Raw genomic sequence first — 26061 nt, 5'->3', positions numbered from 1 at the left:
TATTATTTGCCACGGACTATATTACTGAAATCTAAAGATAAAGTGGCATGTGTCTTGCCCTCAAGGAGCTTATGATCTAAAAGAAAAGCATAAAAAATATCAGTGTAATGTGTAGTGGATATGATAATGTGATGCATGATACAGTGGAGGCATGTGTAAGTCGCAATCCAATGTAAAGAAAAGTACACATAAGTCTAACTTAAGGAGTGAAGAGGTAATCTTCAACTGGGCAAAAGTGGATGCCACTCTTAATATCGGGGTTTGGATTCAAGCCTCATGTTTGGTGTAGACAGTCCTTTTTTTTTTAAATAAAGATTTTATTTATTATTTGATACAGAGAGAGAAAGAAACAGTAGGAGAGGGAGAGGGAGAAACAGACTCCCACTGAGCCGGGAGTGACGTGGAGTGCGATCCCAGGACCCCGGGATCATGACCTGAGCCGAAGGCAGACATTCAACTGACTGAGCCACCCAGACACCCGGGTATAGACGTTAGTTAAAAACAAAAAAAAATATTTTTAAATCTTAAAAAAAAAAAAAAAAGACAGCTATATCTGGGAGATATAAATGCAGGCATTCAGGCAGAGAAGATAGCCTGGGCCAGAGTACAGAAGGTCAAGAACATGGCATTGTCTGGAAATCAGTGGTGATAGAGTATGGTCCACACATAGGATGGCATGGGGGAGGGTATGAAATTATACAGTGTGAAGGGCCTTATATGCCCTGCGTTAGAATTTCAGCTTTTTCCTCTGTCATCATTTTCTGTGGTGTGTTATGTGTACCACAGGTGGTATGCTTGATAATTTTTTAGTATTACACTAATAAAATTCACCTCATTTTAATATTATATATTTATTACCAAAAAAATAAGACCCTAACACTTCTACCTTATGGTTTTTATGGATGTTATAATGTGCCATTTAACAAACCAGTTTTCTTAAAATTATGAAACAAAGGTGAAATGCATGTAAAGTAAAAAACCAGAAATTGATAAAATCTTTTAGATGTCTTGGAATTATTGAAGGGTTTAAGTAGAACATAGATCTAATTAAATTTACATGTTATATAAGGAGATAGTTATATATTATTGTTTTGTTGTTTTTGTAGTGGTATAGCTGACGGATGATGAGGGTCTAAACAGGACAGAGGGGATAACTATAACGATAGGAAGTGGCAGGTGCAGGATTTGGTGATTAATAGGTGGTTGATTATGAAGGTTGAGGGAAAAGGGTAAATCTTAGGTACTCCCGGGTCTTTGACTTGGTTAGCTGGGTGAGGCGGTAAAGTTCATGTAGATGGAGAATGCAGAAGGAAGAGGAGTATATTCCATTGCACATCTCAAGCACTTCAGATCTTGGAGTTGGACATACCAGTCTGTGGCACAGGAAAGATTTTATTAGGTAAGTAGTAGTTGAAGTCTTAGGACATTATACCTAGGGGACGTATGAAGTAAGGAGCTAGAAGCAAGAAGGAAGCACAGCGTAGGGAGTGGGGCGGCAGGCAGTGGAAAAGGAGCCTGCAAAGGAAACTGAGAAGTAGAAGTCAGTAGAGCTTAATACCCTTAAAACCAAGGAGGGTCAGTGGTTGCAAGGAGAGGAGTAGTCATCAGCTAAGCTGATGTTAGAAAACTAGTCGCCCTGAGGAGGGCGGGTTAGGGTGGATGATCAAAAGGGACTCTAGACTTTTGCCTTATTCGTTTAATTTTTTTTTATTTTACAAAAAAATGTACTCATAAAAGTAGTACTGCATTAAACAATTTAAGCATTCAGTTAGGTGTGGCATTCTTTTTTTTTTTTTAAGATTTTATTTATTCATTTATGAGAGAGAAAAAGCACAATGAGGGAGGAGGGGCAAACGGAGAGGAGAGGGAGAAGCAGGCTCCCCGCCTAGCATGAGCCCGATGTGGAGCTCCATCCCAAAACCCTGAGATCATGACCTGACCTGAAGGCAGACACTTAACTGACTGAACCACCCACGGGCCCCAGGTGTGGCATTTCTGATTCTAATTTTGAGAGCCCTTAGAGTGAATAGTAGAAAAGGAAGCTCTAGGTAGCAGAGGGATCAGATTGTCAATGGAAGGTTTAGAAGTGGGGCATGTAAGATGCTTCATTAAAGTTGCTTTTTTTGTTTGTGCTAGAGAAATATCAATGAACTAAGGGTCATTTTTTCAGGGAGAGCTTAACTTCCTATGATTGCCTTTTGTGGAGTCTACCATCCATTACATATAAAGGGATGGAAAGTGACATGGATGGGTAGAATGTTAACTTTAGAATAATCTGACTCTGAATTCCTCCTCACTAATATTTACCTACCTACTTGCAGCCTTGTCAGCTATTGTCTTGGAGTAAATAATTAACATTTAATGGGCCCCTGAGGTATACCCCTGAGGTATAACAGGCACTGTTCTCTTTAATGTCTCTATATATATTTCTTCTCTCTGTGTCCTACTATATAGTGTGAGTGAAAGGAATATTATTTCTTCTGTCCTTGTACAACTACATACTGTTTCTGAACCTTAGTTTTTACATCTATTAAATGGGAAATGTCCATTTTTAAGATTGTGAGGCTTAAAGATAACATAAAAGCATCTGGACTTTAACTAAGCACTTTGTATGCTTCTTAAAAGTATTGCTTTGCTACCTCCTGCTGCTTTGTCTGCCTTTTCCATTAAGTGAGCATCTTAATAAACTCTTAAGATAGTAAAATTCTTCACATTGTAAACTACATATTTAGGACTCAGAATCCAGTTTGTGAAGTAAAACCAATGTAAGAGTAAATAGCCCATTACAGTAAATTCAAACCCCTAACTAAAAAATAAATACATTTATAAATAAACACATCACACCATTAGCAAAAAACAAAGTATGAATTTTGTGAACCATATAACCTATGTACATTTCTAGAAATGAACCTGGAATATGTTTCGGTTGTTTCTGTTAGTTTTCCTTGTTTTTTGTATATGTAGCCAGTAGGCATTTGAATTAAAATTTTGTGTTTGTTTTCTACCATTTCTTGTGATCCTTAGTAATACAAAAGTAGCAGTGGCATGCAGTAGTTAACACATTAGCTATGGCGTGAAAAAGGTTTTGCCATGTAGCCTAATAGAGTGTGATGGTGAGAAAGTTAACTTCTCTGTGCTTCTCTTTCCTCATTCATAAAAAATAATACTTATCTCCTAGGGTTGTTGTGAGGAATAAGTGAGTTAATACATAGGAAATGCTCAGAACAGTGCCCAACATATAGTACGCATTCAATAAGTATTAGATGCTCCTTCTGGTTTTGGTGTTACTATTTGCTGTGGGACTTTCAACAGTTATTTAACCTCCCTAAACTTTAGTTTCTTTATCTGTATAATATCTATATCATTGGTTCCTGTAAGAATGAATATAGGTGATGTATAAAAAGGGCACAGAGCCCCCATAGATGTTAGTTCTGGTTATTACTGTTTTGACTGGCATTAGCAATGGAACATGGTGGTGCTGACAATGCTGTGAAATTCTGAGATCTGTAAATTAGATGAGTAAATGAAGTAATTAAGAAAATCGCAATTTTTTTTCTGTAAATTCCATGTAAATTTTGTAAATTCTGTAAATTCCATGTGTTTTACTTTTCAGACAGTACTACAACAAGTAATCAATGATGGCTCAAAATTTGGATTAAAAAGCGAGCTTTTCTCTGGTCTTCCCCAGAAGAAGATCGTGGTTGAATTCAGGTGAGTGCCTACTCATTTTATGTGTTGGTTAGTCAAGGTAGCTGGGCAGGTAAGTGTTTTACCATTATCATCTGGGGCCTCAGGATATAACACATGGAAAAACAGAAAACCAGTGAGATTATATTATTTTCTTAATATTACAGTGAACTGATCACTGTACCATGAATAAAAATTTTAGACTCCAATAAAAAAAAGTCTGGTGATTATGGGTTTTTTTAATTAAGTATTTAATAGTTAACTTTTTTTTTAGAAGTACTTATTCCATCTTTGTAGACTCTTAAAGCCGAGGTAATGGTTACTACCATATTAAGAATTTTAAAGTAATGTGATTACCAGAGAACAAAGCCTTTGTAGTATTTGTAATGTATATTTTTTAAATTACAGAAAACTAGTTTTAAGTTTTAATATGCCTCTAAATAATCTCATTACTTCCTGTTGCACTGTCAGTATATCTGTCTAATTTTTGAGCTGTTTTAGGCAACCAAAACAGAAAGGGAGTACTTTCAGAGTATAGCTGACCAGTTGACAGCTCATGGAAAAGATCAGAGATACTGTATTGTAATTTTATTTGCCTTCCTAAAAGTGAACGAGTCTTGATGAACTGTTTTCCCGCTTGGAAAGTTAGAACTTGCTGTACCCTTTTATTTTCTTAACTATATATTCCTGTGGAGAATTTTTTAAAAAATGATGAGGGAATTATTTCAGATTTCCTAATTCTTTATTATGACTTATTGTGGTAACAGACTTAGTTATGGTCAGCACCCAGATAACCAGAGGCAAGAGAAGGTTTTATATATTCCTCACTTGTACTCTCTCTGCCACTCTCAAAAAAGACAGACTCTCTCATGGGGCGCCTGGGTGGCTCAGTGGGTTAAGCCGCTGCCTTCGGCTCAGGTCATGATCTCAGGGTCCTGGGATTGAGTCCCGCATCGGGCTCTCTGCTCCGCAGGGAGCCTGCTTCCCTCTCTCTCTCTCTCTCTCTCTCTCTCTGCCTGCTTCTCTGCCTACTTGTGATCTCTGTCTGTCAAATAAATAAATAAAATCTTTAAAAAAAAAAAAAGTGCACAAGTCTCTTTAAAAAAAAAAAAAAAGACAGACTCTCTGAGATTCAGTAAACTTGTTTATGGTAAGGACTGATGGTGAGTAAACTCATGCTCCTATGGAGTAAACAGATATTATGGATAAATCTTATACTACCATTACACTCCAATCATATTTTAAGTTGAGTTTAAACATTAGTTGTATCACAGAGAGGAGAGGGACTTCATGAGGTCATCTTCACACCAGAGAGGAATTGCATGAAGGCCATCCCTCAAAGAAAGTTGCCTGCTCTTTTCCCTCAAAGAAAGTTGTATAACAAGCTACTCTAACATTTAATACAGGAATTGGCAAATTTCAGCCCATGCGCAAAATCCAACCTGCCATATGTTTTTGTAAATAAAGTTTTATCGGAACTAGGCTTGCACTTTCATTTACATGTTGACTACAGTGGCTGCTTTCTCATACTACAGTGGCAGTTGAGTAGAATTGAATGGAACAGTTGAGATAGAGATCAGGTGGCCCACAAGCCTAAAATATTTACTGTCTGATTCTTTAAGGAAAAGTGTATCAACTCATGACTAGTGTCTTGAGACAACCATTTTAATGTTCATGACCCTGTAGATCTTGAAATCATGGATGGCTTAGTGCAGTGGTTCTTTGACTTGCATGTTGTCATTTGTAGTTCTGGTCATGTAGAGACTGTACTGGGGCTAGAAATCCAGGTGACTCATTTACTTGTCTGGCAGCTTACCTGAGGGCTGGCCAGGCATCTCTCTCTCTCCTCACTGTCTCTCAGCTGCCTTATTATTTTTATTTCATAGTATTTTATTGTCATTTTTTAAAAAACAACTTTGTAGGAAACAGCACAGAGGATCATAGGGGAAGAGAGGGGAAAACTGAACAGGAAGTTATCAGAGAGAGAAAAACCGTAAGGGACTCTTAACTAGGGAACAAACTGAGGGTTGCTGGAGGGGAGGTAGATGGAGAGGATGGGGTAATTGGGTCATGGGCATTAAAGAGGGTATGTGAAATAATGAGCACTGGGTGTTACACACAGCTGATAAATTGTTGAACACTACATCTGAGACTAATGATGTACTATATGTTGGCTGATTGAATTTAAATAAAAACATCTGTTACCATGAATAATTTAAATTAAAAAATAAAATCTACTTTATTCTACTTACTTTGGTCCTCCTTTTCTAGTTTCTTTTTTTTTTTTTAAAGATTTTATTTATTTATTTGACAGAGAGAGATCACAAGTAGGCAGAGAGGCAGGCAGAGAGAGAGGAAGGGAAGCAGGCTTCCTGCTGAGCAGCGAGCCCGATGCGGGACTCAATCCCAGGACTCTGGTATCATGACCCGAGCCAAAGGCAGCGGCTTAACCCACTGAGCCACCCAGGCGCCCCCCTTTTCTAGTTTCTTAAAGGAGAACCTTAGGTTACTTACTGGTTTGAAACCTTTCTTCTTTTCTAATACATTCCACGCTATAGATTTCTCTGCTTCAGCTCACAGATTTGCTATTTAATTTGCTAGGGGTAAACTTGTTTGTTCTCATTCTGTCAGGGATCACAGTCCTTCACCATCCAGTTTATAAAACTAGTGTTTCATATATTTTTCTGGTTTTATGGTTGTTTAAGGCAGAAGGGTAAATCCCATCCTTATTATTCTGTCTTGGTGGGAAGTGGAAGATTCCTTGTTTTTTAACCTATAGAAGGACATTTACTTTCTTCCTCAATAATGATTAAATGAGCATTCTTGTAGTGTCATAATTTCACAATTGTGCACATACTAATATAGCATCAAGTATTTAAATTATAATATCCTTTATATAAGTCTTTAGAAATAGATCAAATTAAGTTCTCATTTTACTACTTTTATCTAGCTGTGTTCAAGTTAACTTATTATTTTCTAATATTGAGAAACCTGTGTTAACTTTTCAGACATATGCAGAACATAACAGTATAATTAAGTCCCATATCCTTTTCACCAGATTCAAGAGTCATCAAGATATTGCCACATTTGCTTCATTATCTTTTTCCATGTTGCTTTAGTCCCCTCATCTGTAAAGTAAGAGATGAGGGCACCTTAGCTCGCAACTCTTATGAGTATTAAATGGGTTAATGTATGTAAAGTGCATGAAACTGTGCCTGTCAGGTAGTGAGTGCTCTAGAAACATTTGCTGTTGTCAAATTATCGATTACAACTTTTGATAGATAATACCCAATGTAAACAAAATTTCAGTAATTTTTTAGAGGATAAAGGGTTCACATCTAGTACACAAAGTTTAATTCCTAATAATCTGCATTGTTTTTGTGTCAGAAAAATATCTCTGAATTTCTTCATCCTTTTTATCAATCCTTAAATGTATCTGCTTCCTAAGTGTGCCATTCTCTGTGTATAGTACTACCTCATGAGTGACAGGATCAATTTCACTAAGGATGATTCTTTCTGAGTTCTAATTTATCATTGCTCTAAATTTCTAATTTTTCACTTTGCCCTAAATTACCAAAGGCCTTAATCCCCAATTGTGTTAAACTGTGGAGGCATGACCTAGTTGATTTTAGAACTCTTGTTCTTAGAACAGAAATATAACTTTTGGAATTACTTGCAGTTCACCCAACATTGCCAAAAAATTTCATGTTGGACATTTGCGTTCTACCATCATAGGTAAGTGTCATTAGTTTCATACGAAACACGACTTTGGGACAGTATTTTATAATGCATTCTAATGGTTTAATGCTTAAATAACAATAAGACAAAAAACAAAGTTCAAATTTATATGAGCTTGATGCTAATTAAATATTACATAAAATGGGAAAAATTGGTTTAGAAGTAAAAAAAAAAAATCGTTTCAAAACCAAAAGGTTAACTCAAACTGATTTTAACTGTTAGGTTTTTTAATAATTTTAACTTTTTAAAAATATGTATGCATATAAAGAAGATCTGAAAGATGCAAAATGAAGATAGTTACATGGGGATGATAATAATCCCCCCAGGTTTTTGGTTCATATACTTTGTTTTAAAAAAAGAAATGGTGTTATATATTAATTATATCTCAAAAAAGAAGCTCAGTCTCAATCATTTGATTACTAACTGGAGCATTCAAGAGTGGAAATCGAAATAAGACTGTTCTAAGAAAGATTGCTATTGTACTTCATAGTTGTAATGCTTCAGTGTAGATGTATATGCTAAGATTTTTATTTATTTAAAACATGATGTGATGCAGTAGCCCAATTTGAAACTGCAGTTAGAATTGAAAGAGACTTTCATTTCATTTCAGTTTCTCATCCAGTGTATCTTCTGGTATGCAAATCTATTACATGCTTGAGGGAGAGTCATTTAACCTGTCATTTGAATACTTTTAAGAGTTGAAGCAGCCCTTACTTTGTGGCATAGATCATTAATGAACTAGAGTCACCTGTCATTGTTGGAAAGATCTTGTGGGGCATTTTAAGAGAAAAAATGACAGGACTTGATTTTAAAAAGAATATAAAAAACATACTATATATGAAAAGCTACTTACTCAGGCCAAAAATAAATGATGGACAGAGCATAGTAAAGTTGTTTGAAAGTTGTTAAGGAAAATTTTAGACCAGGAAGAGATAATACTGGGAATTCATTTACCATGTCTGAAGTTTTCATGTATTAGTTCAGTTAATTTCACAACAGTCCTATTTGTTAAACCTGTTAACTGTGGTCTATGGAAACTCATATGCCAAAAGTAAATTTTCCAAAATCATTCCAAAAGCCTAGGTTTGTGTCATTTGGTTGGTTTGTAGGATAATAAGTTGCTAATTTAAAAATTAATTAAAAATAGGAATATAGTTTGAGTAGCAGCTGAAGAAGGTTGCTGTTGGAACTATGTATGTAGACTGTGAAAGTCTAAAAGTAGGGAAGCTAGAAAAGTAGCTGTTGTAATTTAAATCAGATATGCATATTGGTGAAGGATTATTTGCAGAAAACTAAATCCACTGTTGGAAAAGCAGGCAAGGATTTATTACAGGATACTGAATAGTTTGCAAAGTTGTTGGAAGTGCTGAAGAACTTTTGGATTAAGTAACCTAAATGACTCCCAAAATCGTACCATAGAGCTTGGTCATGAAGAGAGCTTCTGCCTTTTCTGCAGTCCCTTCCTGTGGCAACCATGCTATCACAGTCACAGGAAGCTGCCATTAGACCTGTCAGGCTTTCTAGAATTCATATTAGCAAAAAAGGCAGCCCCATATCCTTTCAGTTCCCGTGGAAGTCATATGACAGGATACTGTGCTCTCTACTAGTGATGCCACCAAAAAAAAAAAAAAAAAAAAAAAAGCCTTCACACTCCACAGCTATGCTTATCAGGAAAAAATAGAAGTAGCTCCCCCTTTCACTTCATTTCTGCCTTCTAAGTCTCATGCACAGTGTATCTGAATGCCCAAATGTAAATGACTCCTGAAACCCTAACTGCAGGAGCTTCTGAGAAATGGAATTTTTAGGTTTCCAGCCTCTGCAGCAGGGGAGGGCACACTAGGAGAGTGGCGTGGATGCTGAATGTCAAACCAGTGGCAGCAGTATAAGAAGATGAAGTTCTTGAACTCCCTGGTACTCTTAGGGAGCAGGCATGAGGAGATAGACTTAAGTGATTCAAAGAAGGAAGAGTGAGCTATCAAGAAAAGACATAGTATGGCTCAGGCTCTTTAAGGCTTAGCCAAATTATTTCTTCTTAATTACTGAGATTCTGTTCTTTTCTGTCTTTGAAATTGTTATTCTAACTTGTATTCCCAACTCCCATGGATGTTGCTGAAAATACTGTTCTTGTGAAAATTGTGAGATTCTTTGGAATAACTAACTGCCCCCAAAATAATTCTCTACTCCCTTTCCTAATGTAGATGAAAACACCATAATGAATAGTTTAGTAAAAAAAATCGAGTTGGTAAATTTTGTCAAAAAAATTTTTCTGTGTTACGCTTTGATAATAGAGAAGCACATGGTTCTTATGCCAAAATGGATAACAAGAATGAGAAACTATTTTGTTGATTACTAGGAAATTTTATAGCAAATCTCGAAGAAGCATTAGGACATCAAGTAACCAGAATAAATTACCTTGGAGATTGGGGCATGCAGTTTGGTAAGTAAGTCTGAGATTTGATCTTTCATTTCACTGTTAAGTTTAATTTCTTTTAATGTTACTTGATCCTGACAGAATATAGGCAGAATCCAGTGGATAAAGTAGTGCCTCCTACCTTTTTTTTTTTTCATGGCTCTTTTGCATAAAGCTTGTTTTCTATTTGTTAGAGTAATTCTCACTACACAGATAAGTTTGAGAGAGGAAACTTCACACATTCAGAGAAATACCTAAAAAATACAGGCTTTTGTGGTTTTATTAAAGAAAAGTAGCTTACATTTGTCAAATGCAGAAGTGAATGTACCAGGAAAGCAGTAAGTCTAGCTATATATACCCTTCTCAACTACAGCCCTCCCATTTTTAGAACAAGTGAAGTCCAGCCTCCCTGGGCCATCATACATGGAGGGTTATCTGTTAGATGCTGAGCCAGTGGCATAGAGGAAAAAGAAAGTGGAATACTTTGGCTCCTTCTTAAATTGTACAGTGGCAGAGGGTCAGAAAGGAGTAAAACCCAAACAGCTGAATGCCGTAAATTATCTGTAATGTCGTGAGTTTACTCAGAACCATTCCTTGCTCATAATAACACCAGTAATCAAGGAAGGGCAAGATAAAATGAAGTTGCTAAGGTAGTAAAGTACTGGTAGTAGCATGTGAAATGCGAGCTTTTCAAAACCTTTGGCAACTACTGCGTGTGTTTTAAGATCCAGCCCTTGTGTCACACAGATAGACCCTTGCCTCCATCTCACATCATGATGTTCCTAGTAGCCAGCTGTACTCAGATATGCTTGTATGTAGTCTGTTCTTAATTTGTGTGCTTCTCTCCCCTGCTAGCTGATATATTCCTTGAAGGCATGGACTGTGTCTTCATTATTTTTGTGTCCATAGTGCATGGCATATAAGAAGAACTAAGAGTGATGAATGAATCTGTCGTGGGAAGTATTTTATAGTACTAATCCAAAAGAAAGACTAGATAATATTTTAAAGCTTCTATAAAGTGTGGCGTGCACTGCCAGTTCTAAAGTTCACTGATACTGTTATGTTCTATTGTATCTAGTGAAATGAAATCAGTTTCCAAAAGACAGATTTATCATGATCTTCTCTTTCATTTCAGTTAATAAAAATCTCTTTTAGACTCTAAAAAGGGTAGAACTTAAACCAGTTATCAGTGCCATTAGCATTCATTGTGGGGGAATCAGAAAACATGCCCTGCATTTTAAAGACCCACCTGCAGTTCACAACAGCTGGTAGTCAGAGGTTTAGGCTTGAGGCTCAACAGTCAGATTTAATAGATGGTATCCGCTTTACATTAGTTTAACCGGTTTATGCATTTCCCAGGCATTAGCAAATATGGTGATTATGGTATTCTTTAATTTTAGCTTCAGGATTTTATTATTGCAGTGTTTCTCTAAAGAACTGCTATGGTTAATGATCTGTCACCATTTCCGTTTTAACCATCATTGTTGAAGAGTTTTAAATTTGGGCTGTTTCAGCTATCTCCTATTGAAAGTTGGCAGATAGTTTCTAAGCACAAAATTAGTTTTTGAAAATATATTAGGTTGAATGTTAAATGGAGATTGGCCTTTACTTTTCCTATTTCCATTTTTTAGACACTCTGGGCATCTTTCCACATTCTGCTCCCAAGACCCTGAATCATAATCACATTTGTTTCTGCTTAAAGTGAATAGGGCTGGTACATTTTTTTTCATCCTTCTATTCTGTCTAAAGCTCCAAAATATTTTATATCTTCATGTTCAGTAGCATCCCGCTTTCTGCTGAGCCTCTATAGAAAAATAATCATCAGCAAGGCCCCCGACAATAGCTTCTTTAGATCTGAAGCTTAGTAACTGATAGAGTTGTAGAGACAGATTGGTTTTTAAAATAATTAAACAACCTTTTGTTGCTCTTGACCCCAGGCTGCATATATCCTTTCAAACTGAAATCGTGGTCGTCTTTTAGCAAGAATATCTTAAGAATATAAGTACTCATTGTCTGTTACCTTAATTATTATTTAAAAAAAAAAACAACAAAAAAATAAAAAATAAAAAAAAACTAAGATTCAAATTAACACTAACCCTGAATGCTGGAACTTATCATCAGAGACCAAAAGAAAACCAAAAAACCATTGACAAATAAGAGACAAATACATGGCCAGATAAAAAAGAATTTTGTTGATTGGCCACCTTGAATGGGAGAGGTAATCAGGTATGTTTTGAGTTTTATCTTTTATTATTTTCCTTCAGTCATTGGTTTAAGAACTAATATTAGAACACCAAGCCAATTTCTACCTTTGTTTTATTTTAACACCTACAAGTTTAGTAAGAAAGTTCTGAAATCACTTCCCATCAATTTGTTTTCAGAAATTTTAAACATCCAGTTTCTAGCATCATGATATCCTTCCCTAGGAGAGCTGTTTTATTATGTCTGCTAGGGAAGTGTTAGGCACTGTTAGTACAAAGACAAGTTAGTCCTAGACTCTACCTTTTATGAGTTCATAATCTATTGGTGTCTGTGAAGTTAATTGCAGTGATCTATTCAATATAGTGAATTTGTGGTTTGGTACATTGAATTGAATTTACATGAGTTTATGGGGTAGCTGAAGATGATAGCGTATGTTTGCAGCACTCTCAGGACATATAATTATGAGAGCTTGATCTTTTGATACAACTGAACCTGTTCCCTGCCATGTCTGTTCTCTACTGTGCCATTTTATAATGTTTTCATTTATGGATTATTGTGGTAGGTCTTCTGGGAACTGGCTTCCAGCTGTTTGGCTATGAAGAAAAACTTCAGTCCAATCCTTTACAGCATCTCTTTGAAGTAAGTTGGCAAGAAAGAAGAGTGGAAAATGTCTTAACTTTGTATTTTCAGAGTACTATGCAGATTAATTTTTAATCCCAGAGGTTTTAAAAAAACCTTCCTTAAAACAGGGAACTGAAACAATTGAAAATGTTTTAGTTTACTAGGGAGTTCTTTTCCTTTTCATATCCAAGTGTTTGTCTTTTATTTCTGTTTTAGTTGATTTGGGACAGTATTTCTCTAGATATAGAGTTGTCTTAGAATAAACACATAAGACAATAGCTTCAACACAAATTTCTTTAATTTTTTCATCAGTTGCTATGTAACTGTAGCTGCCTTCATGGCAATAACTATAATTCATTTAGAATTGAAAAACATGAGTATATATTTTTTCCTCTTGGTCAGCTGTGGTTGGGAGGGTACACATGTTTCTCTGAATTTGTGTGTGCTTTTTTTCAAAAGCTCCTCCTGGCTTTTGCCCAGTGTGAACTCCTTCCTTTTCTGCCTCATTTAGTCCTTGGGTACTTTGATTGTTGTCCTGTTTTTCCTGAAGTTCATTAGTAAAGGTCTTTCTGTCCAATTAATCTCCAGGGATGTGTTTCCTTTTCATCATCCTAGTTGTTATCTCTGCTGCTTCTGGACCTCACAAAAAGAAACACCAGTACAACATTAGCTGTGTTGGTGCCGTACGGGGAATCGACTAAAGCTCTCATTCCTGTGTGTGAGGAAGAGCACTTAGCAAAATAATGCTTTGCTTCTCTAGCCAGTGCTACCAAGAATGCTTCATCATTTTCCTTTTTTTTTTTTTAAGATTTTATTTATTTATTTGACAGACATCACAAGTAGGTAGAGAGGCAGGCAGAGAGGGGTGGGGGTAAGCAGGCTCCTTGCCAAGCCTGATGCCCGGCTCCATCCCAAGGCCCTGAGATCATGACCTGAGCCGAAAGCAGAGGCTTAAAACCCACTGAGCCACCCAGGTGCCCCCATCATTTTCCTTTTTGATAAGTGATTTTTCTCCTGTGGCTTTGTAGTTAAATTTAACAAAAATCACATTGTAATGCTTAAAGATCTTTAAGGGTTTATAATTTCCTCCTGAGTCCGGGCCTGCACCGCACTATAAATGTCTACGTTTTGATTTAGAAAAGTAATCAAAAAGATTTTTTTTCTCTTTTCCATTGAGTTTTATTGATAAGCAAGAGTTTTAAACTTAATAATTCTTTATGGATGTTCATAAGTAAAGCATGCCACCTTCGTGCCTGGAATTTTTATTGTATTATTTTTCAAAACTTGGAAATGGCAAGTATTTTTTTTACCATAAGGTTAATGAACCTTTCTTCAGCTCTGGGCCAACAGAGACACCGATGCCACAAAAAATACAAATACTTGCTCAGAGCTCTTTTGTCATTAGGAGAACATTTTTAAGAATTTAGAGTACATTTGAGTACTCTAAAATTTGAGAGTTCCTATTTTCCTCTTTCTCCCACGCTACCTCAGAGGTTTTATTTAATCCTGAAAATAGTAAGTCATTGTTGCTCATAATATTTTAAATATTTTAGTAAAGTCTGTTTCAACTCCATAGAAACTTAAATGTATGTTTCTTTCTATTCAGTGTACTACAGATCCCCAAGGTTTTGAGACTCATAAAAAGCGGGAGATTGCACCTCTATATAGAGGTTGTTAATTGATGGATGCACATAAGGAAGGAACAAGGGCAGAGGCACTTCTGTGAATACCTGAAACCTCGAGGAACAGTGACATTGCTTTCATTAAGGCTTCTTTTGCCTAGAAGCTTCATAGGGAAGCAACATGTATAAACAAAAGAGAACAAGTCTAATACACCCACCTTGCTGTTTATAATAAAAGAGAGAAATCCATTAGGTGCTAACTGGCTCTCTTCCTCCTTCCTTTGCAGGACAGAAAAAAAATGCAGAGCCTAAAGTGGCAGCCACCAGGTTATTTTATCTTTGTACTAATTTTTGCAGACCCAGTTTTCATTTTAAAATTATAATTGTCGTTACAGATTACCTTCAACAAAAACATGTAGCATAAATGAGGATTTTTTTTTTCTTTTTCTTTTCTGAGCTTTAGGCATATATTAATAAATTATTTTAGCCTGTTCCTAAAAGAAAACCTGTACCTTGGTTGGATCCCTGGTTTTTCCCTTGTGAAGTTGTAGTTAGTTGTAAGCTTTTTGTGAGGAGGGACCATGTTTTCCTCATATTTTATTGCCAGCCCCATACATTATGCTTTGTGGTTAAATTTTGAGTGAATTTGATCTTATGGATCTTTTTGTCCCTTTATCTTCTATTTAAACTCTTCGCAGTGTAGGGAAAGAGAATACATACCTCAAAATCATAAAAGCCATTTAGGAAAAACCGACAATTCTAGATTTCATTCTAAAATTCATTCTAGATGGGGAAAAACAGAGAGCTTTTCCCCTAAGTTCAGGAACATGGCAGGGATGTCCACTCTCACTACGGCTGTTCAACATAGTACTGGAAGTCCTAGCCTCAGTGGTCAGACATCAAAAGAAAGAAAAGCATCCAAATTGGCAAAGATGTTGAACTCCCACTCTTTGCCAATGATGTGATATTTTATGTGGAAAATCCAAAAGATTCCGCTTAAAAATTGCTAGAACTCATACAGGAAATCAGTAAAGTGGCAGGATATAAAATCAGTATGCAGAAATCAGTGCATTTCTATATACCAACAACAAGACAGAAAAAAGAGAAATTAAGGAGTCAATCCCATTTATGTTTCCACCCAAAACCATTAGATACCTAGGAATAAACCTAACCAAAGAGGCAAAGGATCTGTACTCAGAAAATCGTAGAACACTCATGAAAGAAATTGAGGAAGACACAAAGAAATGGAAAAACGTTCCATGTTTATGGACTGGAAGAGCAAATATTGTGAAAATGTGCTACCTAGAGCAGTGTACATATTCAGTGGAATCCCTATCAAAACACCATCACCTTTTTTCACAGAACTGGAACAAATAATCCTAAAATTTGTATGGAACCAGAAAAGATCCCAGAGAGTCAAAGGAATGTTAAGAAAACCAAAGCTGGTGGCATCACAGTCTGGACTTCAGCTGTAATCATTAAGTTGTATAATATAAAACCTATTGTGTAGCTCTAGGGAAGAACTAACTATTGTAGGATACAGTAGTTACCATTCCTCAGAACCTGACTTCATTATGTAGTGTACTGATGAAGAACCCAAGGGCTAGACCCAGGATTCTAGCAGAGGCGGTTTGGCTCCCAAGTACTCACTGCATTGCCATGCCCTCCACTGGCATTATAGAATGCCTTTGCGGCCCTTCATTTCCATTGGTTGTAATTACTTACATAACATTTTCCTTTTTCCCATCCTCAAATTGCTGTACCAGGAACACAATTGATAGTTTACTTGTCACGGTTTCAACCTTCCGGAGTATCTGTTTTGAATTTGGCTGTGGCCATCCAGTGGCAATTTGTGGCCTGCCTCCCTCTGAGTGGCACCATGATCAGTATCCCCCAGGTTCAGTTTCTCAGTTTTTGTATGTAGAAATTACAGAATAATTTTAGTATTTCCTTTCTATGATGAAAATATATAATACCTATAATCAATTTCTCTACTGAATTCCATTTTTTTGCTTTGCTTCATTACAGTTTTTCTGTGTACTAAAGTCATTTTTTTCCCCATGATGTCTGGCTGTATTGTGTGTGGACTTGGGACTTCTGTTGATCAACATGTAAAACCTTTTATTTAGATTTGTTGTCATGAAATGGAGAAAGTGGTTTTAGAATAGTTTATCCTCCCTGAATTAGCTAATAAGTTAAATAACTAATATATTTACTCTTTAGAATTCACAGTATTGGTCAAAAAACCATAAAAGCTTTGGAACATATATCAAAAAGCCTTTCCACTTTCAAAAAGTAATTCTTTTGGTAAAAAGTTAATAAGTGTTAAATCCAAATCCTGAGTATTTGGATGTCATCATTTACTTTTTTACCTGTTCTAATGATAACTTTTCTCAAAGTAATTTCTCTAGGTTTCTCCTAGGTTTAAACTACTTAAATGGACCTCCGGGAACCAGGGTGGCTGAGTTGGTTAAGCATCTGACTCTTGATTTTGGCTCAGATGGTAATCTCAGAGTTGTGAGATCTACCTCCGTATCAGGTGCCTGCTTAAAATTCTCCCTCTGGGGACACCTAGGTGGCTCAATGGGTTAAGCTCTGCTTTCGGCTCAGGTCATGATTTCAGGGTCCCGGGATCGAGCCCGGCATCAGGCTCTCTGCTCAGCGGGGAGCCTACTTCTCATTCTCTCTGCCTGCCTCTCTGCCTACTTGTGATTTCTCTCCTGTCAAATAAATAAATAAAATCTTTGGGGGAAAAAAAAAAAAAGATTCTCCCTCTGCCTCTCTCTCTCTCTCTCTCAAAAAAAAAAAAAAAAAAAAAAAAAAAAAGAGAAACATACTTGAATGGACCTTGGTAACATCTAACACTGTTTTAAGAAGGTATAATCCAGTCTTTTTTTTTTTTTGCTACAGAAGTTTTTAGGACTTGACTCATTGCATGTTGCTTATTAACAATGGATTTTGATAACCATAAAAATGACTCTGAAATATGAGCAGCCTCTCATAGAAAAAATATTATGCCAGTAAGTATGCATTAGCACTATATCCTATCACTGGCATTCATAGAGGTAACCTGATATATTAAACCAATAGTATAAATTTTCTCTTAAGTTCATAATGACCCCGGAAGTATTTGTTATTTTACCCTTCCCCTTTTTTAAAATGATTTGAGATAATTACAGTGATGGGCATTTAATTAAAAAAATAGAAACTCAGAGGATAATATATTAATATATTACTAGGTAGCAGTATATCCTCTTTCCTGGCAGCATTTCTGCTCTACCATTGCTCTTGACCATCTTCCCCAAAGCCACTAGCCTTTATCCCTAAACCTTACCCTTCTAAGGGTTACTACAGTGTCCATTGTCCTCTGAGAGTGTTGTTAGAACAAGGATGGGAATACTGAGCAAGGCCAGAGTACATGTTAATAGCTCAGTAATTATCACACCTCGTTGAAATGTGCAAAAACCTTTTTTTTTTTTCAGCATGAGAAATGTTTAATACTGTGTACTATTACCTAATAAACACAAGAAGTTAATCGTTATCACCCTTGAATAAAGGGATAAGATGTCATGGATATTAATACAAAGAATAAAAATAGGACATTCCAAATATTGAAAGAAGATGAATAGGTAGTAAAATGCTAATTATATACTGATAATGACATACTAAGGAGACATACTAATGACATACAAGGAGAAACTTGATAATCAAGTTATTTTTCTAAATCTAGCAAGTTTTGATTTTATTACTAACTGATATATTGATCTTTTAAATTATAACTATTATTTGTTTGAATTTCTTTAATATTTAGTTTAACACAGTTCTCCCATCCAAGTACTAAACAGGCCCGACCCTGCTTAGCTTCCAAGATCAGACAAGATCAGGCGCGTTCAGGGTGGTATGGCCGTAGACTAGTTTAACACAGTTCTATAAGAAATTTCTCATCAAGAAGCAGCATTAAACTAACAAAGAGCTTGTTTTAGTTATAATCATGAATTCATTTTTTTTTCCCTAAAAAATGAGACAAATTAAATGCATTTTAAGGTAGAGGACAAATACAGAGTTAACAGTGTCTTTAGACCTGTTTAGAGTCTAATTAATGCTAACCATTCTTAGCAGTTATTCTTTGTTTTAAACAAAAATAATCAGGGTTAGGGTTAGAGCCCCGTACCAAAAAATAAACTGTGTCTGTGTTGATAATGGTATTCTGGAATCAAATTTAAGAGATAAAGGATATTATATGCTATTTTATTTCTTGCACTTATATCTTTACATATGGACAGATTTTCTCAAGAGCTGACTATAGTTATCTTAATCAGTTAAATTAGAAATAAAATGTCATGTGCTTTTTGGGAATACCAGCATCTAGAAATAGTGAAAAGGGTATTATTCCTTTAACGTCTTAAACAGTTAATTCTATAAAGGAAATAGAGCTCATTTTTGCATTCTGGTAACTAAAAAATTATTTCCATCCTCAAGAACATTTTGCCTAAGCCACATTCTTATTATTAGATCCAAATTTGAAATTTCCTTTTTATTCCTTTTGTGTCTATACCTAGCCTCAAAAGGAAGCTATCTTGCAAATACATACATTTTTTTTTAATGCATACATTCTAAGCCTAAAAAGCTTGTGGTAACTAAATTTAAAACTGTCTGTAATTTCAGAAATATGTAGTATTAAATTTATCTTGTGAAGGAAAATGCATTTTCTTTCTAAAATGGTGATGAATGCTAATAATTACAGTTTTATATTGTGCATTTACAGGCAGATTGTTAAGTGCTAATTAAGGGTCTTCTATTGTTCTGCTTGATAGTGTCAGTTGATTTTCAGTAATGTTTGGCTTATAACTGCAAATTGCTGAAATGCCAAGATTCCTCAAGTATAAGTAAGGGTTTGGTTTTGTTTATTTTGTTTTAATGATTTCTATTTTAAGTTTTAAGCAAGGGAAGAGACTCTGGTAAAGTTTTTTTCTAAAAATACTCTTATCAGTAGTTCACATGCATATTCGATTTTTAAATGTTGGCTATGAGTGTAGAGTCCTAGATTTAAAAGAAAAAAAGCCATTTCTGAAAATAAGGATATTTTATATATGTTTGCTTTTAAATGGTCTATGAACATGGGTGTGTGGTGGGTGGGTGGGTGGGTGTGTGAGAGAGATTTTGAACCACAAATCATAGAGACCTATGTATGCCTTTGTTCCTATAGGCTGAACTGTTGAACAGGTGTCACTAGGTAGATAGGTCATTCAAAAGTCAAGAGGTTTGCAGTTCACTATCTTACAGTGACTCTGTTTTTCCACACCTTGCCAAAATCATCTTCTGTTCTTATTCTGGACTTATTTCATGGGAGCACATGGAAATTAATTTCCTATGATATGTGTGTCTGGTCTCCGAATACCACAACCAAGTTTGGTAACTCATTAAGAGGACTCATAGGACTCCACGTATAGTTGTACTCAGAGCTATGATTTATTATAGCAAAAGGTTGCAAAGCAACATCAGTAAAGGGAAAGGCACATGTGGTAAATAAAGTCTGTTGGAAACCAGGTCCAAGCATCTGAGAGTCTTTTCCTAGTGGAGTCACATAGGATACACGCAGGTCCTCCTGCAACAAACTGCAACAATATGCATGAAATGTTGTCTGCCAGGGAAGCTCATCAGATGCTCCGTGCCCCAAGTTTCTATTGGAGTTTGATCATGTAGGCACCCTCTGCTTAGCATGTTCTAAAATGCCAAACTCCTAGAAGCAAAGCAAGTGTTTAGCATAAACTGTATTGTTTTCATAGTTTAAGCACTGTGACCTGCTCGGTGGGAACATTTCCCAAATCCAAGTTCCCAGATGCCAGCCAAGGGCTAACCTTGCAAACAGGACATTTTAAGGATAGCAGTCTCGGGTCTGCTATATATTAACTCTTTCTGCACAAGGTGCTTTAAAGAGGAAAAAAAAATGAGGTAGTTTTAACTTTTGGAGGGAATATTTATTCATCTCTGCCATTCCAGTAATTAACACAAGCCATCTAATGAAAAGTAAGGCATTTGACCTTGACATTAATGTTTAATCTCCTGTTCTTTTGTTGGTAGTATCTGGTGGGTATAAACCACATTACAGTTGTCCCATTGTTCTCTCCAGCAATAAAATCATTTTATCTGCCATTGATATTTTGATGATATTACTGTAATAGTTTAGATGCCTCATGTTTCTTTGGTAATTTATTTGCCAATTTTTATTACTTTTGTGCTACTTTAATAGCTTTCTGGAAAAAAAAATATAAGAGTAAATTTATCATTCATGTTTTATCCTGTAAGTAAAATCTTTTGTTTTTTTTTTTTTTTTTTTTGAGAGGAGGAGAGAGAGGGGAAGGGAGGGGGAGAGACAATCTTAAGCAGGCTCCACACCTAGCGCAGAGCCCGATTCAGGGCTCCATCTGACAATCCTGAGACCACCACCTGAGCCGAAATTAAGAGTTGGATCCTTAACCAACTGAGCCACCCAGGTGCCCCCAGAAGTAAAATCTTTACAGTCTATATGCGTAACTTCAGTACTACTTGAGGTGCAAAGTTGATGTTTCAATATCATTTATAAACTTGCATTTTGGAGACTGGAATACTTTTAACTAAATTGTGAACATGGAATCATAGAATTGGAAGAGCCCTTAATAAGCAGTCCAACTCCATTCCTGTCATTGGGTGGGGGCAGAACTAAACCAGCCAAGACAGATGCAAAAATACTCCAGAAGTAAGTGGTCCACATATCTCTCAGGAGCCCAAGTGGGAGTGTAAGTAAGCCAACTATCCAAAGGTCTGACTAGATCACCTATTTTGTTATTCTTGCAGATTTAGAGAACAGTTCTAAAAATCTTTCTTAAAACAACTGCTGGATCAATCTTTGGCCTTGTCTTAGCCAGATTGAACCATTCTGCTTTCTTTGACCTTTTCTCAGAGAAGTTGCAGCAATAATAATTTGACTTTTTGTTAAAAAAAGAAGAAATGCTAACTTAATCTAACCCAGGCATCTGTGAACTTGGAAGGGAAGAAAAAAATTATGCATTTTATTTTCCCTAACTTTGATCAGGTATTAGCATTTTCTTCAATTATTTCATCACAATTTAAAAAAAATAATAATGAGATGACTATTTCAGTGTATTATTTCCTTTATAAGCATATATATTTTACTTTATGCATTTAGGAACATTTTGAGAAGGGGTCTATAGGGTTCAGTAAAGGACCACGGCAAAAGAATAAAGAAAGGTTACAATGTGACGAGGGCAGTTGGCTAACCTTTAAATGAAAATTCTCAGGACTGTGTTTTGTTTTTTTCCATTGAAGGTAACAGTGACTAATGTACTTCATTTAATGTACTGTTGTGCATTTAGGTTTATGTACAAGTTAATAAAGAGGCAGCAGATGATAAAAATATAGCAAAATCTGCACATGAGTTCTTCCAGCGATTAGAACTGGGTGACACGCAAGCACTTGCACTGTGGCAGAAATTTCGGGACCTCAGCGTAGAAGAATACGTGCGGATTTACAAGGTGCCTCCCTGCTCTCCTGCTCTCCTGTGATGGGGTGCAGCTCTTGATGGTACTATCGAGTAGTGAAGTTGCTTCCTTTTTTTTTTTTTTTTTTTGAAATAGGCTCCACAGCCAACATGGGGCTTGAACTCAGGACCCTAAGATCAAGAGCCATCTGCTCTACTGCCTGAGCCAGCCGGGGGCTGTATGAACTTACTTCTAAAGCTTGTGTTTTAAAACTAGATTTGTCATTCAGTTGCAAATTGGGATTCAAATACTGTTCTTTGGGCTGGAATTTAGAACCTCAAAAAAAAAAAAAAAATCCTGTGAACTTCACAGGCAAACACCAGGTGGCTTCTGGTATTTGTTTCAGTCTGGCTTCTCTTTTCTCTCTTCTGTTCATTCCCTCACTTTTTCTTAATCGTTTTTTTCCCCTTTCACTTCCTTAGGGCTGTATGGATGCATTTAATAAACATTTTAGGGGGTGGGAAAAATAAACAGCGAATAAAGAAAATACAAGTCTTTCTGCCATGGACTTTATGGTCCAGCATGGAGACAGCAAATTAACCAAATTAAAGACAATGGAAATTGAGCAACATACTCAGTCTGTTAGGTGGGAATGATGCTATGGAGAAAAATGAAGCAGGGAAGGGGAGGCAGAGTACGCTGTCTGTGGGTGGAATGAAAAGAATTGCATTAAAGAAACCCATACAGCTGGAGTAAGGAAGCAGGGTAAAGAGCAGAAGGAGAGGAGCTTGAAGAGGTTGTAGTGTGGGGCATGGTGTGGGACATTCTCCAGGGCTGTCCATCTAGCTTCTTGCTGCGATGGAGATGTTCTGTGATGTGCTGTCCAGCACGCCACTAGCCTTGGGTGGCTGTCGGGCACTTGAAGCGTGAATAGTGTTACTAAGAGACTAAATTTTCAATTTTATTTAATTTGAATACCCACATGGGCCTTGTAGCTGCCATATCAGATAGCCCATTACTATTGTGAGGACTTGACTGATGTAGGAGGAGTTATTAGAAGATTTGATGGTGGAGAGTGACCTGATCTTGATCTAATTTCTTGTTTTCCCCATCTGTGTAACAGACTGTAGAGTAGCCCATTTTATCTGAGGGCAAAGTAATAGGACATTTAAGTAACTTTCTTTTGTTTCTGAACCCTTTTAGCGTCTAGGAGTACACTTTGATGAATACTCTGGAGAATCGTTTTATCGTGAAAAATCTCAAGAAGTCTTGAAGTTGCTGGACAGTAAAGGACTCCTACAGAAAACAGTGTATGGTTGGGTTACTATTCTTTAGTAAAGTTATTTCTTCTTTGAAAAAAATTGGTATTGGTATAGTCTTTCAGGACAATAGAATGTGGCATGCAGCCTTCCTGGCATTTTTTTATAGTGATTTTTGCTGTTCAAAGTACTTTTCTACATATACTCTGCTGCTGCCATGGCAAAATCCTGGTAGGCTAAGAAAAGCTGTTACCTGCTCTTCACATGTGCAGAAACTGAAGCACAGAAAGTACAAGCAACTGGCCTCCTGTCACACAAGCTGATCATGATATAACTGGAAAAAGGAACTTACTCAACCCTGCGTTTTATTAAAAAAAAAAAAATACTGTGTTCAGAATGGATTTAAGGCACCTTATCTAAATAGGTAGAACACAAACTTTTGAAAGAGTAAAATGAGGAAATCAGGAAGCAGGGGCAGAAAAACTAATAGGGAATCAGGAATGATAATGGCATGTCATATAACACATATTGGGATGCTGTTTCCTTACTGAAGGAAATTTCTAATTTAACTTTGAGCTTCCTGTCAGCCAAACAAAAAGAAATAGTACTGGTCATAGGAGCCCAGGCATCTGTAAAAAAAGCAAACCAGTTGCTTAGAAGTGCCAGTTTTCATAGTACCAGAGAGTTCTTTGTCTCATCATCTTTATGAGGAAGTAATGGACAATGTGGTTCATAACACCCTCAGTAATGTCTGTTAAGGCAGATTCTTAGCTTGCCATATACAGATTCTAATTTTTGATAAGATAGGGATGACAGTAACAAAATTCCGTGGTTTATTATGCAAGTATTTTTTTGCATGTTAAAAATTAACCCAGTACTTAACCCTGTAATTTGAACTAGAAGAATATGTTTCATGGTTAAACTGCGGTTGAAATCTCATTTTTCAACTGGAGATGTTAAAGACTTACCTAAGTGCCCTATGCAGAGCTACAGAGTTTAGAAAGGTAGGATAACCAAAAATTAACTACATCGTACCTACACAATCCTAATAGACTCATGGTTAGATTCCTTCTTGTTTTTCTTCATTGTTGGTTATACTGCTTGTTGTTACTTAAGTTATAAAAAGTAGCTTCTGGTTTGCCAAAGATAATGTTATAGATACTGTACTTTTAAAGGTCTTAATTTATTGTTTCTTCAGAGTTACCTTTTCATATTTTTAGACGAGGAACAGCTATAGTGGATCTTTCTGGGAATGGTGACCCCTCCTCAGTCTGTACCGTAATGCGGAGCGATGGGACTTCTCTCTACGCAACCAGGTTTGTATCTAACGTGGAGCTCAACATCAGAATGCATATGGCTTCATGTTCCTTATTGTAGCATCAGTGCTAAAACAGTCATTTTATCCTCAAAGCTGTTATTAAATCCTAGTTTCTAAATCTCTTGCTATCATCACTTCAAAAAATATTTATTGGATTTCTATTTATTGCCAGTTATAGTTCCTGGAAAGTTTTGATACCATCAGGAAAGTGACTGAAGAAACTATTTACAATTAGTTAAACATCATAGGATTTCCACAGTTGAATACATTGTTCTACAAACTGTAAAACTGAGATACCTTATAATAAACTATAAATATTTTCCAGTTGCACATTGGCAGGAAATGTATACTAGAAGGTGGTCATAGTGGCTCAGTGGTGTCCTCACTCTGTCAAGACCACCTTAAATATTAGTCCTCATTCTGATGTGGTAAAATAGGCCAAGGGAGAAGTAGGCCATGTGGAAAGGAACAGTCTCTGTTAATCAGTAAGATTGGATTTATCAAGCACACTTATATCTGGGACAAAGCCAATAGGAAGAAGATAGGACCATAAAAAAGGCACACAAGCAGCACGGCCATACTCAGGCTCTTCTGGCAGAAGGCTATGGTGTCTTCCAGGCTGGAGTTTTATATTGGATCATAAACCCACTTTCACAGCATAGTTAAAGAAATGATATTGACTGCTCTTATTAACTACTGCCATTTGTTCCAGACAGCTTTATACAACTCTCTGATTGCCTTAGAAAATTGATCCCTTACTTTGTTACTTTTTCCACATTTCCCTTTATCAGTTCCATACAGGTGGAGTTAGGAAGTAAGAAGAACCCATGTATGTAAGAAGTACATTTCTTTTTGTAGATTAAAAAATAATAGTAGAAAAATATTTTGTGCCAGCCAGTTATTGCTGGACAGATTACCTAAAGAAATCCTTAAGCAGTGGCTTTAAGAAATGTTTCCACTCAGATGAGACACTCCATGTCATAATGATTATAGCTGTCCTGATTCAGTTATCTTTTTTGGGCTAGCCTTCATTAGGTCTAGATTTTTCTGTGTATTTATCTTAATACCTATACTGTCTTTCCTCTTTGGGGGAATAATTGTGTTTTTTGCCACTTGTTGAAATGTTTGATTTTTCACCTCTAACTTTAGTTTCTGTGCTTATCAGTGGGTTCCTTATAGAATGCAGCTATATATGTGGATGTGAATTATAGGAGTTTGTTAGAATAGACAGAAGTGTGGGAGAATATTGACAAGAGCTCGGGATGAGGCTGGAGATCTAGAGTTTTGTCTTAAGACCACAACTACCACTTAACCCTCCCTGAGCCATGGGTTCCTACTTTGGAACAAGAGGCATGAACTAAATGACCTGGCATTCCTTCCTGCTTTCAAATTCAGGTTCTACAGACTCAGCTTAAAGCTTTTTCGTGTATCCTCTTTTTTTATTTCATTGGATCAAAAAGGCTTCTCTTTGTTTTTTCCTTGGCTCAAACCAAAAATCCAATAGGGGTATATATTTGTGATTTCATCTGGGAGATAATCTATACTGGTGTTTCACAACCTTTTTTTCCTTTTTTCATTATAGCCCTGCTCTCAGGAGCCTTTTTAGCCAATTTTCCTACTTCCCCACCTCATGAAATTTTATTACAGATACCCTGTATATCTGTGATATAGCATGCATGTATGTGCTTTATATGTAAAAAGAATAAGATTTGAGGGTGCCTGGGTG

The 26061-nt window shown here is 36.3% G+C and overlaps 1 protein-coding gene across 1 annotated transcript in view; it reads left to right on the top strand.

The window, feature by feature from the left end:
* RARS2 (arginyl-tRNA synthetase 2, mitochondrial) overlaps positions 1–26061 on the top strand; it is a 61490-nt gene that overhangs the window by 24672 nt on the left and 10757 nt on the right. The window contains exons 5-11 of the mRNA XM_047733254.1: positions 3614–3711; positions 7367–7422; positions 9779–9862; positions 12600–12676; positions 21654–21812; positions 22962–23068; positions 24238–24333. Of these exons, the coding sequence (XP_047589210.1) occupies positions 3614–3711; positions 7367–7422; positions 9779–9862; positions 12600–12676; positions 21654–21812; positions 22962–23068; positions 24238–24333 (677 nt within the window). The remainder of the gene's footprint in view (positions 1–3613; positions 3712–7366; positions 7423–9778; positions 9863–12599; positions 12677–21653; positions 21813–22961; positions 23069–24237; positions 24334–26061) is intronic.

The sequence above is a fragment of the Lutra lutra genome, chromosome 6, assembly GCF_902655055.1.
Source record: "Lutra lutra chromosome 6, mLutLut1.2, whole genome shotgun sequence".
Lineage (NCBI taxonomy): Eukaryota > Metazoa > Chordata > Mammalia > Carnivora > Mustelidae > Lutra > Lutra lutra.
This window is presented reverse-complemented; position numbering and strand designations above follow the sequence as displayed.